The following is a 17,976-nucleotide window of genomic DNA, read 5'->3' as shown; positions in this document are numbered from 1 at the left end:
GGGTGGATGGATGGATGGATGGATGGATGGACGGACAAAAAAAAGATAGATGAATGATGGATGGATGGGCTACAGAATGGATGGATGGATTGGTGGGTTGGATGGATGGATGAATAGAGGTTTTCAGAGCACTCTCACATGTGTACAACTTGATTGTTTTAGTCTGAGGCTGTTTTGTCTGGAATTAGTAAAACCCCAAGCTACATAACATCGCAGAAAGCAATTAACGAACGACAATTACATTTAAATCAAATGAGTCTCGTCCTGGGATTATTTAAATTCTGTATGGGAATCTGGGGCATAGTTTTAAAATTTTGTCCAAAGTACATAACGTACATAACGTAAAACATTTGTTAAAAATATTTTTCAAACCCTGTTCCACATAATTGCATATTTATACTTGACAGCAAGTAATACAGGAGGCCTTGCCTTACCTGAAACATTTTAAAAACCTTTAAAAAGGACTTTCTCCCTCACACAACCTCTTTGGTGTACAGTACTTGCAATATTAGAGAAATAGCTTTTAAAGTTATGATGACATTTTGTATGTTTGAAAGTTACCTTACCTATTGAATACACTGCACATGCACTTTGATTTGAAGAACAACAAATGAAATCAAAATCGCAGCAAAAGTACATAGATATTTTCACAAAATAGTTCAGCCCTAGTGAATAACTTTTAAATACTTTAGGTTTTTACACCAAATGACGACTAGCATTTCAGTTTATAGAGTGTCTTTGTTTCTTAAGTATTAGGTTCAAAGTCATAGTTTGGGTTTTTTTTTTTCGCTGAGAAAAATGCCCTAAAGTACTTGAACAGACCACAAATTGTGTCATGGTTTTTACTCATTTGTATGACTTCACCCTAATGAAGTGATTCACAACTCGTTCTCTGTTTTCTGAGAGTCTCATGTCCATGGTGTAAACAAAGTGATGTATTTTCTCTTCTGTGTCATACTATAATTTTGAAAATGTCAGGAGTTATTTTATTCGACATCCTCTCTTGATTTTTCACGGCCATCTCTTCCCCTTTCGTCACCCATATCATTCTTTCTGAATGAATGCCTTATGTAAAGCTCTCAAATATCTTCCGTTTTACAATTTAGGAAGTCCGCCTCATCACCGCTCACTTTTCATCCTCAACTCTACATCATTTCTTCATTTGGGATTTCAGTGAGCTGTAGTGTGCAAAGCTCTCTGATGCAATGTGGTTGCTATTTTCTATAGTAAGCAGTATTTTGTCTGTTTTAATAATCATCCTATTCCTGACCACTGGGCAACGCTACAAGGTTTTTAATGAGACGTGCCTCAGGCCCCCAGGACCCTTGGTTAACGATGAAAAAAAGAGGGACGACAGGCTCAAGAGAGGTAAGGGCAATCATTTCTTATTTGCAGATGGAAGTCATTTTCCTCTGTCTGCTATTTCAATTTATTCTAGAAATAAAAGATTCATATTACTGTATTGCTAAGTTATTCTTATTGTTATGACAATTCTTATTATTATTATCATCATCATTGACAAAGAATTCTAAGGGTTTCTTACCTTTAATGCAAGGTTACACTAACTGACCGGGCACTAGGAACTAAATACTCTGAACGCTGATCAGGTAACGCTAAACAGCTGGACAGGAACAAGAGCCTGGGGAAGCCGATTGGTAGACACACACGAGCGGGGATATCATATTAACGAGGGTAACATGTATTTAAATGGTATTGCAGAACTCATATAATGAAAATCATGACCAATCAGGAATAGTACTCCCAAAAATACTGTATGTAAAAAAAGGACTGTTTCTTAAAAAAAAAAAAAAAAAACTATGACGTGAAAAGCCCACAAAAATGTTCAGTATGCTCAGAACTGTATGGCAGTGGTTCTCAACATTTTTTTAGTGACGTACCCTATGTGAAAAATTTTCAGACAAGTACCGCGTGACCAGTGCAAAGCTTTTTTTTTTTTTTTTTTTTTTTGGGGGGGGGGGGGGGGGGGTACGTGACATGTCTGATTATTAGTTATTTAGTTATCCCTTCCATTCCTTCATTTGTATTGGTCCACAAAAAGAACAAACAAAACAGCAACTACATAAAGTGTCCTCTTTTGTATCAAACAAGACACCTGTTCTTCTGCGGACAAATACTGTATTTATTTATACAATAAATATTTGTCCGCAGAAGAATATGAAAAATAGTGCAAGACCAGTTCTCAAAAAGTAATTATCATAAAAAAATATTTTTCCACAGGAAAAATATCACACATAAGCAGTCATCTTTTAGGATTACAGATGAGATCTGCTCACAAAAATGAATTATTAACTTAATTATTAACAAATATTTGTCCACTGAAAAATATTCAACATTAAGTGTCTTCTTATGGGGGACATAGAAGAGATGTTCAGAAAAAAATAAATAAATAAATGAACTAAAAAAGGTACCAAGAGGTGGCATGTGACAAGTTGGGTGGAACCATTCTAGTATGGGGAGAATCTGGGTTTTGAGAATGAAATTGAATGATCATAAAATTTGTTTTCTTATATTTTCCTGAAACATTTTCAAAATAACACAATTATTTTTAAAGGAGTTTTGCATGTTTGTTTGTTTTATTTAAAATCCCAAGTACTCCCTTGGAGTTCCTTCAAGTACCCCCAGGGGTACCTATACCCCCAATTTGAGAACCACTGCTGTATGGCATATGGTGAATCCGCTATGCACAGAGGACAATCCACCCTTGAACAATAATTTGGGGAAGCATGAATAACGGATGCACCCCAGGCATCCAGCGACCTTCTCTGCCCTGTATAATGGTTTGTCCATTCATGTCACACTCGCTCATGTGACAACTCTTTATTTGCATGATGTGAAATAAAAAAAAAACCTGAAGTTTGAGCATCCTCGCCATGATTTTTGCATCACAGCCTTAAGTTCCAGCCGATTGCAGACAAGTGAAATTTAAATGAACAAAACGCAGCTTTTTTATAAAAAGTCCTGACAGTTACTATTTTAAAGCATTGATTGTTCCGCTATCCTTTAGGATATTAACATTATCATTCTTCTCCTGACTGATAATTTATTCAAGTTGGGTGGGCCGGATTTAAAAAATTACCGGGCCGCATATGGCCCCCAGGGCCGTAGTTTGGCCATGCCCGATTTAGTGTGTACCTATATTTTATTGTTTTTTGGTCTGATAAATAAAAAATAAAAAAGTGAGCTGCACCATTTCAAGTTGTAACTGAGAGAAGGCTGTGAACAGTAGTATTGAAATCCATTTTAATTGACTTAGTATGGTTGCCGAGAGCAGTGTTGGGAGTAATGTTTGAGCCCTTCGGTTCGCTGACCAGCTGCTGCTGGCTCCACCTAGGCCTAGGTTAAAGACTCGAGGCGACCGAGCCTTTGCAGCAGCCGCCCCAAGGCTCTGGAATAGTCTGCCACTGTCCATCAGGTCCGCCCAGACCCTTGGTGTTTTTAAATCTCTTTTAAAAACGTACTTCTTCTCACTTGCTTTTAGTCCACCTTGAAAGTTGAAATACCTGAAGTGCTGTGTTATCTATGTCTTAGTTGGTTTGTGTGTTTTATGTGTTTTTGTTTTTTTCAGGTTTATATTTTAGACTTTTATATTTACTGTACAGCAATTTGGTTGACTATGGCCTTTTAAAATATGCTTTATAAAAAAAAAATTGACTTGTATTGCGCATTAGAATGCATTGTAATATATAGCCCCAAAAAACACTCCCAAACCCTTTAAGTTTAAAATAATCAAAAAAGATGATAACATGAATGCAGTTCATTTGATTGCCTTGAGATGATGCTCTTGGGTACTCCACCCAACCCCCATGAAAGTTGATATTTCGTATAGCTATTGAAGACAGGCATAGTGTTTGTTTTATAAGTATTACCCCTTAACTCGACACAGTAGTAAGGTTTGGCAACAATAATTGACTATATCATACATACATATATATATATATATATATATATATATATATATATATATATATATATATATATAATGATTCCTTAGTTTAGGGTTAGACTTCGATTCACATCCGTTAAAAACCCGTGAAATTTGATTTTGTTTACTCATTCTGTTGCAATCGAGTCAACTGTTTTTTTGACTTTGATGATAGATGACAAACCTAGTTATTAAACTTAGCTATTTTTAAACAGTGATAACTAAAGAATGGAAGAAGGTAGAATTTTACTTTCTTTTTCTAGGTAAAGAATGGAATCCAATCTTTGTGAGCCACTGTGCCATAGGATCAGTGTGCTTTTAAAAATATATATTAAAATGATGTTCTGAAACTTGCAATCATCATCTGTCATACTGTAATTCCGTGAACCCTACAGGATTCCGCAAGGATCGGATTCCCAACGCTCTGGATGCTGTGGTTATCGGCAGCGGAATGGGCGGGTTGACAGCTGCTGCTCTGTTGTCCAAGGCTGGAAAGAGGGTTCTTGTTTTGGAACAACACGATCAGGCTGGTGGCTGCACTCATACCTTCCAAAATAAGGGATTTGAGTTTGATGTGGGTAAGTCAGTTCTTTCTTTTGCTTCATTCTTTTCTTTGAATTTGAAATTCCTATGGTCAAGTAATAGTTTTACACACATTTGATCCCTCTATTGCACAGGTGTCAAACTCAAGGCTCGGGGGCCAGATCCGGCCCGCCACATCGTTTCACGCGGCCCGCGAAACGCCCGTTCCAATTCAAGTTTCCAGTCGAAATATCGCAAGCGCTTTTTGCCCTCACCCTCTCTCTGATTTCAAAACTAGTTGGAAGTGTGACAAATACACCCAAAATGTATTTTATCACAGTCATGCCGGCCCTCTGACAGAAACCGTAACGGCATAATGGCCCTCGATAAGAATGAGTTTGACACCCCTGCTCTATTGTGCGGATTCAAACTCGGGTCCTTGAACCGTGAGGCATTTTCAAGATTGAACAGTTTTATTGTTATATGTTAGTATTATACCATACGATGAATTTCTTATTCTGTTCACTTCCCTGAGCAGACGATAATCAATTAAATAAATAATTATTAAATAATTAATTATTGTCAGCTCAGGGAAGTGAACAGAGTCACCAACACGGTTTAATTTTAAATCACTTTTGTTTTCAAATGGTACAATTACAAATAATTTGTTCTACTGTATTAATATCAGAGGAGACAGATAGTTTGAAAGAGTTAAAGAAGCTATCTACAAGGAGGAAAGAATCTACAGGGAAAGAAAATATCAGAGGAGGTTTCCGACACCACATATCGCCCACATGCAATGACATCCTTTCAAATATTCCCAAGCCACTACACTTAATACACAAACAAAACAAAAAATGCGTTTTCAGACGTAGCACCCGAACTTTTCATACCTGAATGAAATATTATTGAGAGCATTTCCAGCCCACTACTTGTTTACCAACATAGGACTAACTATGGACTAACTATGGACTATAACGCGCAGCAGCAAAAATTGAGGGGAAAAAAAATGTCATGGATAATCCGCACTGGACTATAAACCACAGGTCACAACATCAGATATTTACGCAAAAAGATGTTTTATGGAAGGTAAAAAAAACAAAAATTATATATATACTGTATATACAGTGTATATATATATATATATATATATATATATATATATATATATATATATATATATATATATATATATATATATATATATATATATATATATATATATATATATATAGTTATTTAAAGGTTTTTAATTGCCTGCCAATAGCAACATCCTCTCTGTCATGGTTTGTTGGGTTGTGGGTCTATTTTGAGGGGTTCAGTTTCTGTTTACGTTTATAGTTCCTGTTTCTGCCCCTGTCGCGTCTCCCTGCGTTAGTTTTGATTTAGTCCACCTGTCTGTTACCTGCGCCTCGTGTCCTCCAATCTGCTCCCTTTGCCTGTTGTCCCTGCCCAGCTGCCGTGTGTTTGTTTGATTAGAGTTGAATGTATTTAAACCTGGTTTTCGTTACAGCCCGTGTCGGATCATTGTCGTGTCATGACATTGTCGTCTTGTAGTCCCGTCTCGTCTCGTCCATCAGTTTCGTGTATTCCTGCCAGCCTGCCCGTAGTGTTTGTTTTCTGTTTTTCCAGCTTGCCTGCGCCCTTAGTTTTTGCCGTCCTGTTTTTCCCGCTTTTTGTTCCCGTTCGTTGTATTAATAAACATGGATTTCATCAACCCCCTGTCCCGACGCTCCCCTGCTTTTGGGTCCTCCTTCTCCGCAACAACGCCGGCCTCCACATCCGCCGCGCAACCCCTTGACACTCTCTTTAACAAGACTCAACATGCCTACATATTTAGCACAAACATTTATGCAAAAATGGATGGATTATTTTCAATATAAAACCAGCAGAATAATGCAGAGTTAAATCGCAGTTCAAACTCAGAATCAATTATTCGATAGCATCTTTTTCTGTCTCCCATTGTTTAATTGCTAGATTATTTTAGTGTACATATAAACACAATGCAGATAATTCATACATACAATCATATATATATATATATATATATATATATATATATAAATAAATATATATATATATATATATATATATATATATATATATATATATATATATATATATATATATATATATATATATACTGTATATATATATATATATATATATATATATATATATATATATATATATATATATACACACACACAATCATATATACCTTTATATCAAATTTACATGTCACAAACTTTCATACACAATCTTATTCAATTTAGACATATTTTTCAATATTTGTAATAATTTATTCATATTTTTATTTATATTTATTTTATCATTTATTTTCAGCCATTGATTCACATCTTTGGTTACATCACTGGTCTTACTCTGTGATAGTGCTGTGCCTTGTAAAGCACCTTGGGTTTCGTGAAAGGCACTATATAAATGTAAGCATTATTATCTTTTCAGTTCTATTTCATAGTTGTTCCATAAATTGACACCTTGAACAGATAAACACAACTGCTTGACCAGTGAATTGTCTCCTGGTGGCTAGCCCCCCAAAAAATAAAACCCCTAGATAAGCCACACTGGACTATAAACCGTAGGGCTCAAATCACGAGGAAAAAGTCAAGGCTTATAGTCCAAAAAATACAGTAATTACTTTGGAATGACAGTCATAACTCTCAGCATTGCATCGCTGCTGTTTGCAGATGATGCGGTTGTTATATATACATGTATATGTAAAATGTAATAATTTGTCGCACTGGCTTCTGAACGTAAATAATAAGTGTTCCCACCAGGCATTCACTATCTTGGCCAGCTTCATGAGAACAGTCTGCTTAGGGTTGCTCTCGATCAGATCACGGAAGGGCAGCTGCAGTTCATTCAGCTTGAGCAACACTTTGATACGTTGGTCTTGGGCCAGCCTGGAAAACACCGGTAAGACTTGATACTAGAAGATTTTTTTTTTTTTTAATTTTGGTTCATACCATCTTTCATTCTATCCTCACTTTATAGGGAGTATCATCTCTATGCAGGGAAGACTGAAATGGCAGCTAACCTGAAGAAGCAGTTTCCCGGCGAGGAGGATGCTATTGATGAGTTCTTTAGATTGATCAAGGTAGAGTAAGAAGTAACATGGATGGTTTTGTAACTGAATAGTTTGATTCAGCATCTAGTGTCTAGCATTTTTTAATGATGAAATAGAAATGACTAATTAAATTGCTGAAATGTAAAATGGTATTTCATATTGTAATGTAGCATTTCATATTTATCCATGGCCATATTTGAAATTAGATCACTGTCATTTATATTCAGGTACAGTCATTGTTTTAGTCAGTTATTTGATTATGGAAATTATTGTAACTTTTTGGCTATATTTTTATATTCCGTAAAGAGGAAAAAAACAAAAGCACATTGAAATGAACACACCCCATCCCGTATCTGGGAATACTGGAGACTGCAGGCGGCCCACCCCCCAACGATACCCACATCCGAATATATGGTACTAAGACTGTGAAATTGGGATTTGGTTTACATAGGAATTTGTCATAGCAGATATTGCTTTTCCTCCCCTCAGTGCGGATATTTTGCGTGGCCATGGATTACTCGTCAATATCAAAAATGGCTGCCTTGTAGCGGCAGAGACTTTCTCCTCAATCGCATGTGGACGCCATGTGGGGTTGTATGAGATTCTCTAGAGCTTGTTTTCTGAAGACGTAGCAACCTGAGTGAATTGAGTTTCCTCTTCTGACAAAACCCACACTCAGTCAAACCAGACGCGTGGTCGAGAATCCCATCATCCTTCCATGCTCAGGCACAGCTGTTTTTTAAAATGGACATGGACCGGGACCTACCACCGAGTTTCAGTATACCCAGCGGACATTCCAAAAACTGCTGTTACAACAGCTTTTGGATTGTCTGAGTTCCTCAAGATGCCGTTCGTGTTCGAAAACGGTTGGCGGACTTTGCTCCTGGACATGCCTTTTGTCTTTGTTTACCTGGACTATGTCTTTATCGCCAGCTCTGCAGTTGAGGAACATGTGTCCCACCTTTGGTATTTCTTCAATGAGCTCAGTCAGCACAGCTTCATCATCAACCCAGCCAAACGTGTCTTCGGCGTGACATTCATCCAATTCCGCGGACTCATAGTCACTCGAGATTGCTCTGCACCCTCCCATTGACGGCGGAAGCTATTTAGCCCTTTCTTCACCATCAAACGGCACAGCGTCCTCAAGAGTCTCTTGGGATAGTGACTAACTACAAAAAGTGAACAAAATTGGTTCATCCATGGCATATATCATGCACCCCCTATAGGAGGGACTCAAGGGTAAATATTTGGACTATGGAGAGGGTTCAGAGCATTTGAGGACACAAAAGGAGCACTGTGTCAAGATGACATCCATCCAAGACATCCACGCCCTGGCACCCAGGTCCCCCTCACAATCAATGCTTTGGCTGGAGATCCATCACCCCTCGTTCTGGAAGGCTGTGAGTCCATGGTCTGTCGATCACAAACCTCGCACATTCCCAATGTCCAAAATGACCAAGTAGTTGCCGACTCGCCCGCGGCACCAACTGTCATTCATTTTTGGAGGACAACAGACAACCAACACATCGCTGGCAAGTCCAGCGTGGTCGCTGACAGTCTCTCCAGGACCAATATCAGAACAGTGTATTAGGTTTGATTTGTTTCTGGCACGGATTGCGACCGATCTTTCGATCGTGACGTTGGACTGCTTAAGAGTTTAAACATGGGTCTACAGTACATCTGGAGGTGGTAGCGGTCAGAGATAGAGGAATCAAGCTGTGGTGCGTCACCTTTATGGGTAGGCCCGGAGCCCGGCTCCCGTTAGTTGGCAGCGACCATTTTTGACGCCGTGCATGGCCTCTCCCACCCTGACAGGAAGGCGTCCGGGATGTTAGTTTCCCAGAAATGTGTTTGGAGGGTGGTACAAAAGGACGTACACGCCATGGTGGAACCATGTGTGGCTTGCCAGCACGCAAAAATGCACCGCCACAATTATCCGTGGAACTTTGGTTGAGAACATTCATTCTGGAGGGACTTTAGACGTCAGGACAAGCTTTGAAGGAAGTTAGTTACCATGCGGTCTTGGGATGCATGTTGGTGCACTTGTTGGCTTTCATTTCTGTTTTCTTTTGGTTTTTGATTTCAATAAAATGCCCTCCTGCTCCTTCTTTTACTCCTCTTCAGATTCCCATTAAGAATCACTACATTGTTTTATTAAAACTGAGCAATAATACTGAATTTAACTGTATTTTTTGCTTTGTACTTGTTGCAGGTGTAATGACCATAAAGATCTGCCTGTCTATTGAAGACAGTAATTGAAAGATGATAACTAATAAGTGTTTGTTCACTTGCAGTTGGCCTCCAAACGGACACCACTTATTGCTTCTTTGAAGATTATTCCATATTGGCTTGTCAACTTCCTGGTGTGGACTGGTCTATTAGATTGGATATCCACAGTGTTCCGTCTAGCAACCACAAATCACTCTGAAATAATGTCCCGTCTCACGGAGAACAAAGACCTTCAGGCTTTGTCTGCCTACCTTTTCTATGGTACTAGACAGTCACAATCATTTGAATACAGTATTACAGCTATAAATGGAGCACAGGTAGTTTCCAATTTAATTTCAGTTTTGACTATGTTCTTTTCTTGAAGGCGTGTCTCCAAAACAGTCAAGCTTTCTTATCAACGCACTCCTTCTTCACCATTACAAACGTGGTGCATACTATCCGAGAGGAGGTGCGAGTGAGTTCGCCTTTCACATCATCCCTGTCATTCAGCAGACAGGGGGCGCTGTCTTGGTCAGGGCACCAGTGCAGCGTATACTGCTAAACCAGCAGGGCAAAGCTTGTGGTAAGAAAGAAGGATATAATGGATTATTTACACGTAGCTGTGTTTTTGCTTTCATTGTACTCCATGTTTAAATTTTGGAGTTTTATTGTGATTTGATTCTCCGACAGGAGTGACAGTGCTCAAAGGACAGGAGGAGATCAAGATTCTTGCTCCTGTTGTCATTTCAAATGCTGGAATCTTTAACACTTTCCAAAAATTTCTACCACGTCACATACAAGAAAAATCAGGTGATACATTCATTCACACATAGAACTGTGGAATGCAATTTGAGGTTGTATTTAAAACTTTTTTTTCTGATCCTGTCTAAATAGAAATCCACTCATTGCTGAGTATGGTGCGTCATGGCATGGGTTCATTCTTAGTCTTTGTTGGTCTGGATGGAACCAAAGAAGACTTGGGAATTGTTTCCACAAACTTCTGGATGTATAAAGACAATGACTTAGATGCACTGTAAGTTTTTTTTTTTTTTTAATTGATTCTCCCTATTTCATGACAGTCTTGTTATTTATCTCCCATTTCGAAGTACAGTACATAGTGGATTTTATAATATTTTATATTACAAAATTAGCTACTGAAGAATACTTAATGTTTTACCACTGTCCTTCATAATATTGTGAAGCAAAACATCCCCACAAGCTCATGGACTCTCATTCTGGAGTGTTGACTTCAGTGCAAGTTGTGCACATTTTTCCCGTGAATCATTAACTCCAGAATGATGAGCTGAACCATGAAATTAGAAAATTAGAAATTGTCACTTTTCTGACTGGGAAGGAACCTGAGCTAGTGTGAGGCAGAGAGGTTTTGACTAGATGTTGTCGGGCTTACTTCCACACACGGCTTAGGCTCTGGTCCCTAGTCCTCCCAAGAGGGGTTGGACACTCTACCATTCTGGAGTTGCTCACGGTGAGAGGCGCTGAGCAGGCGCTTGATAGTACCTTCGAAATATCGTCTCAATACCTTGTTGTTATTATCGCCGCTTGGAGCGTTGACGTTGGGGTTTCCCCCGGTAGAAGAAAGGGTAGCTTCCCACCGCGTTCGGGCAGATGGATGGTTCTTGACTGTTATTTGTGCCTACGCACCGAACAGTACTTCAGAAGAGGCAGGCGACATTGAGTAGGATTGGACCATGTTCCGCCATTGAAAACAATATTTAAGTAGAGAAGTAAAGTAAGAGGGTATTCCACACCCATGTATTTCTAATTTTAACAATGTCATGTGAATAAACTACAGTATACATATTTTCTCACCTAGTTTTGTTTTGGATTTCATGAATACATATGTATGGGGCTGTGTTTGAACTACGTGGGAAGAATGGAACAATACTCTTCGCTGAACAGAGAGGAGGTTTTGGGGAACATTCCCATGATGTTCATCACCTTTCCATCTGCCAAAGACCCTACAGCCAACGTTCGACAACCGGGTAACTCAGCGTTATGTAGAAATACTTAAATGTACAACACAATTCCTCAACACGTTGTCATTATTCTGGTCATCGTCGATGGTTATTGTCGATATAGTACATCTATGACTGATTCGAATAAGAACATCCCAATGACATACATCCCAGAACATCCCAATAAGATAAAATGTAGAGTAGATGTAGATACATATAACGTTTGGGGGAAATATCATGGTAGCGTACCAACAAAGGCCAAAATGTGAACATAGCCATGTCATCCGATTATTGAAAGATTTTCATTTTTAATTTAAAAACTCTTACTTTAACCTCTAGTACTCCTTAGGGCACACTCGTGCACCAAACAACACTACTCAACAAACCAAGGTTCACTGATGTAAATGCTTAGTCATTGTAAAGTTGCTATTTTTCAGATGTACGGAGTGGTCTTGTAATATTGTGTTTTGAAAGCAATTTGATCTCTATAACCTTTTCTCAGTAGCAAAGAGTCACCAAAAAAATGTTTCCCTGTGGAGATAATTCTAATGACATTTTTTCCATTCAGGAAAATCTTGTATGACTTTGTTAACCATGGCTCGCTATGAGTGGTTTGAAGAATGGGAAGGGACAAAGATTGGCAAGAGGGGACAGGATTACCTGGATCTGAAAAACGGAATGGCTCAGGAGATGCTGAAGTGGGCCATAGTCATCTTCCCCCAATTACAAGACAAGGTTGTATACTTTTCTTCGCACTGTCTTTAAGTGCACTTCTCACGTCAGGTTTTTTTTTTTTAATGTATTTGTCATGATCACGAGGTCGATCACAAAAATGCAGGAAAGCCGGAAGGTGCTCAAAAAGGCGTAGAATAGTAAGACAACCACAATGTTATGAGGAGGCATTTGCAATTTTTATTATCTAATCTTCAGTATAGCTGACAAGTAACAAATATACTTGTCAAATTGAATCTGTTGCTGAATAAAAAGAGCACTAATGTTTGACTTAAAGCTGTGTTTCTCAAAAAGTGGGGCGGGAGGAGATGCCAGGGGGCACGCCAATGTATCCAGGGTAAAAGGCTTTGTTTTTGTCATGAGAAGTGTAATTGCAATAAAATACGAATTTTTATATCTCTTTTTTTTTTTTATTTAAGGCACTTTGACGCACTTGTTTTTTCCTGTTTTAGACGAAGCTATAACCCATGTAAACACTATACAAAAATAATTAACAGTTGTTGAAAGTTTAGATTGCTTTTTTCTTTTGTTAAGGTTAAAAAGGATCCAGGTTTTCGGTAGACATGACATTTTTATAGATAATAGTCTTACTTATAGTCAGCACGTTGGGGGGGTGCGCGAAAAGTTTTCTCTTATCTAGGGGGGGCTTGGCAAAATATAATTGAGAAGCACTGACTTAAAGGGACAACGTGTAAGATTTAGAACTTTTTTCATTCCAGACAGCAGGAGGTGCTGCACTTACCATTGTCCGAAGGTATAACAAACATGGCCACCTCCGGAGAAGTGCCACCCCCTCATGTAGTATCATATAATGATAATTAGACCTATGATTATATTTAAAACATACTGTTGTCGTTAAGAACCAATTTATTTTCAAGTTTTTGAAATGTATAATCATTCAATTTATTCCTATTTAATAAAAAGCGGTCTAAATCACTGTCCCTTTAAATGATTTTTTGTTTGTTTGTTATGTTTCCACAAACCTTTGTAATGTGGGTCCTTGGAAAATGTTCTTTCTAAAAGGCTTACTCCAAAAAGTTTGAGAACCCCTGATATAAACAATATACAGTAGGACCAAACACGGAGCCGATTTTTCTGATTTTTCATTATTAAACTGTACATACTATTTCAAAGTCAAAGTCAATTTTATTGTCAATTTCTTCAAATGTATTCAACATACAAAGGAATCAAAATTGCGTTTCTCACTATCCTCCGCGTTTTACATGTACAATAACAAAGTGCAGATGCGCAAGACAAGACAATCCTAAAACTAGATTCTTAACAATAGTAACCTGCAGTATGTTAGGGCTACTTTGCCTAGTGTTGCTAAGCTAAAAACTAAAAGTAAAAACGAAAACCAGGTATGGCCAGAGTACCCCGAGACAAGACATAAGTAGCAGCATATGACAAGACGATCCAACAGGACGAGACAAAGCAAGACAACTCTGATTGTGGTTGTCCCAGCTGTGTGCATTTGAGGTAGTTGTTATAGTTGTAAACGTAACCGCTAGTGCAAAAGAAGTGTAATTATAAATAAATATGGCAGCAGCAAGTCTGTGTAAATTTCTGTCATCTAGGTAACTTTTGATCCATTTGTGCCAATCCTCTAATTCCATACCTCTCTAATTTTTCCAGTACAGTATGAAATGTAATACAAGATGCTTTAAATATAGAAAATGTTGATTTTTAACAGTTTAAATGTTTTTTCAAGAGCAGTACAGGTGGCAAACATTACAGTCAGTGCTTTTTGTTCCAAGGAATGTTTGGGCATGTTGCGGCAAGAAAAAACATGAAAGGCAAAACACAACAACTGTTGCTAACATCCTTTTAGGAACCTTGACAAAAACTGAACATTTGCGATATTCTCAAGCATTTTGTGGTGTATTCAGAGGTTTTACCTGTTTTACATGGTATCATACATTTTAGCAACAATTTAATTGCTTGCATATTTCTGTCTTCAGGTTGTTATGGTCGATGCTGCCACACCTCTAACTAATGTCCATTATTTGGGTGCACCGAGAGGTGAGATGTATGGTGCCGAACACAATTTGGAGCGCTTCACCCCAGAAACGGTTGCAAGGACCAGACCACAAACACCAATCAGTGGTCTATACTTAACAGGTAATCAAAGCCAAACAAACTTTGTGCTACTGCTCATTACTGTAACTGTGTGTTTGTTTGCAGGTCAGGATGTGTTCTGTAACGGGATGGCTGGAGCTTTGCACGGTGGACTTCTCTGTGCCTCGGCTGTCTTAAATCAGATCCTCTATATTGACCTTTTAGCTCTTAAGGCCCGCCTTAAAAAAAAAAAAAGCCAAATCATAAGCTCATCTGAAGATAACAAATTTACTTACAAATAGGGATGGGTACCTTTTATATTTGAAGCATTTAGTTCCAATTTTTGGTAAATAGGAATCGATACTGGTGCTCAACGCTACCGATTTTGGGTAGTTTTTTTCTGTTCTTTGTAGTACTTAATTTTGTAATTTTTTTTAACAGTAAAATAATTAAAAAAAAAAAAAATCCATTTGACAATTCTTTCCATCATTTCAGGAGGATGAGGTAACCAGTGCAGTAAGTTTGAACAACAACAGAACATCCTCATATGAATTTAAAACAAATGAGCTTACAAGTATAGAGTATAAATAGCGGTGCAACATTTAACAACTATTTAAGAATAAATGATAAAAACAACAATTCATTTTTCACAATAAAACGAGTGAAGCAAAATTCTTTACAATGAACAACCAAGGAAACAAGTTAAGCAGTAACTTAAGAAACAAAGATCAATATTTGCATTTGTTAACTTGGTTCCTTGCGTAGTTGCTTTTCAAAAACGCACGGCCTGCCACACGCCACACCATAAGTTTAAACTGAGCTTTCACTGAAAAATAACAAAAAAGTGATGGGTGGAAGAGGACGTAAATGGACAAAGATAATAAATAGGACTCAAATTCATCACTTGATTGTACCCAGTGCAGTATGTGATACCCGTTCCATTTCTGACGCAAGTTTTCGCTAAACCCATATGAATAGTGAAAACGTACAAATAGGTTAAGTATATAAAAGTATTGTTCTATGTACATCGCTGCAATATATTTTATAAACTGCATTGGTTTGGCGGCAGGCAAATTTTGTTTACTTCTGTAAAGCTTGTAGTGGCTCTGGTTTGCGAAATCTGCAGCCAAGCAATGCTGGTTGGTGATGAAAATGAAGACCTCTTAGACTCGGGCATCTCGGTTGGAGAAAGATTCATTCTATACTGTCATACCGCTGATACTTTAGCCACACGCTAAAGAAATTAATACAACTAAATGAACATCCAAAAATACACTTCACTTCAGACACAGGAAATGTATTTTTGGCGTGTGTGAAATGGTAAATTCTTCTGCACCCGCAGTTACAACTTGGATTCACCTTGGAACCATAATGTGGTGGTTCATGTGAATCAGTGCTTGATAGAACCAACCCTAATTGGTCTCTCTATAAAAAAAAAAAAAAAAGCATATTCTTTGGTACCCATCCCTAGGTACAACCTCCTTCCCCCAAATAATGACTTACAGCTTATACGGTGCATGTGTCAATGTATTACATAATATCCTAAATAAAAGAATGCCATCAAGACACAATGATGTTCTTAGAGCCTTAGTTGATCTGGTTGTATATTTGTATTCATGAAGAAGAACAGCACCTTCAAATCTGAAAGCATGGTCCTCCGTTAGAAAAGGTTAGAATGCTGTCTCTGGGTCACGGATGGGTCCTGCCCCAAGTGGAGGAGTTTAAGTATCTGGGGTCCTGTTCACAAGTGAGGGTACGATGGAGCGGGAGATCGTCAGGTGGATCGGTGTGGCGTCTGCTGTGATGCAGAAGCTGTACCGGTCTGTCATGGTGACGAGTGCTAAGCCAAAGCTCTCTATTTACCGGTCGAGCTACGTTCCTGTCCTCATCTATGGTCATAAGATACGGGCCTTGACCGAAAGAACGAGAACCCGGATACAAGCGGTCGAAATGAGTTTCCTGTGCAGAGTGTCCGGGCTCGGTCTTCCTGGAGGGACTCGGGGTCGAGCAGCTGCTCCTCTGCGTTGAGAGGAGCCAGTTGAGATGGTTAAGGCATCTGGTCAGGACGCCTCCCTGGTGAGGTGATCCGGGCATGTCCCACCGGGAGGAGGTTCTGGGGATGACCCATGACACGCTGGAGGGACAATGTCTCGCTGATGCCCGGAGATCTTCCCAGAGGAGCTGGACGGAGTGGCCGGGAAGAAGGAAGTCTTGGCTTTCCTGCTCAAGTTGCTGCCCCCATGACCTGACCCCAGCTAAGCGAAAGATAATGGAGGGATGGATAAAGTATATGCTTATTCATTTTGATCCTCAAACTATTTAATAAATAGGATTTTTTTTATCAATGGCATAAAATAAACAAGTTTTGAGCTGAACCCCATTCGATGCTCGAAATAAGCTGTTTCGCATTACTGATGGAAAATTTGCTAAACTGGTGGAATCGCAAAACTGAGACTCAATTGCTCAAAGACGGTCCCCAAATGATTTTTTTTTTAACAAGCATGAGCCCACCAAAGGAGGGCCCTCCTGGAGCAGGGAGGCCCGTTGGATAGGGATCCCACTCTCATTCTCTTGTCCTCCCACCCTGCTCTCTGGTGTGCGTCCACACTGTTATTGTGGGGGCTTCCGAAGGAGCTGGCAAGCCAATGACCAACGGGTGACAAGTGTGTTGAGCCTGGCTCGGCAGGGTTTGAGAAACTTTGCACTCGCTCAAAGACCTACTAAGGGCTCGCGGACAACTCGCCTTTATTGAGGAAAGGTCACCAAGGACGAGGTGGACTCCATCGCAGGACCACAGGTGGGATGGGCCACTTCTCCACTCGGTGCTCGGGCGAGCGATGCTGGCGCGTATGCTCGCTACGTCTCTGCTGCTGGAGGTTGACTTGGAGGAAACATCTGCCTGAAATCCCGCCGGTGCGAGGACCCCGCCGGCGGGTTCGGTGCGCCACTCAGTCCATGAGGTGTGGCAGAGTGAGGAGCTAAGCTCCAGGCCCAAACCCGCGCCTCAGCCCAAAAGGGTGCGCTTCTTCGGACATGGGTGCCAGCAGCTTGACTAAAGCCAAAATTTTGAGTTGAGTGAGCCACAGGTAAGGGCGGCAGTAGCATAGTATGATGGTGATGAGTGCAAATTTTTTTGTGTCGAAGACCTAAACGCAAGCACATGAGTACAGAGAGATTATGTTTGTCAAATAGTGGGGCAGGCCCCCCTGGGGGACTTGAGGCCATGCGCGGATGACCCCAGGGAAAAGGATTTGTTTTTGCCATGTAACGTGTTTTCCCAGGTTCTTTGATTTTTTTCATGGTTAGACAAACATTTAACCTGTATAAATGCTCTAAAAAAAGTAAACAGCTGTTGAAAAGAGTTTTATATTGCTGTTTTCTTTTGTTAATGTTATAAAGGATACACCTTTGGGTATACTTATACAATTTTCAGAGGTAGTAATCTTGTT

The 17,976-nt window shown here is 39.3% G+C and overlaps 1 protein-coding gene across 1 annotated transcript; it reads left to right on the top strand.

Annotated features, from left to right (window-relative positions):
• Positions 1-1,205: 1,205 nt before the first annotated feature.
• Positions 1,206-16,043, top strand: LOC148410236 (all-trans-retinol 13,14-reductase-like). The gene is made up of 12 exons (XM_088437192.1): positions 1,206-1,368; positions 4,339-4,521; positions 7,264-7,402; positions 7,481-7,583; positions 9,848-10,043; positions 10,147-10,344; positions 10,452-10,571; positions 10,656-10,794; positions 11,655-11,764; positions 12,306-12,472; positions 14,431-14,590; positions 14,654-16,043. The coding sequence occupies exons 1-12, from the start codon at positions 1,206-1,208 to the stop codon at positions 14,827-14,829; spliced, it is 1,854 nt and encodes a 617-aa protein (XP_088293318.1). The 3' UTR covers positions 14,830-16,043.
• Positions 16,044-17,976: the final 1,933 nt, after the last annotated feature.

This window comes from Hippichthys cyanospilos, chromosome 16 (genome assembly GCF_059441005.1).
Source record: "Hippichthys cyanospilos isolate Australia breed blue-spotted pipefish chromosome 16, RoL_Hcya_1.0, whole genome shotgun sequence".
Lineage (NCBI taxonomy): Eukaryota > Metazoa > Chordata > Actinopteri > Syngnathiformes > Syngnathidae > Hippichthys > Hippichthys cyanospilos.
This window is presented reverse-complemented; position numbering and strand designations above follow the sequence as displayed.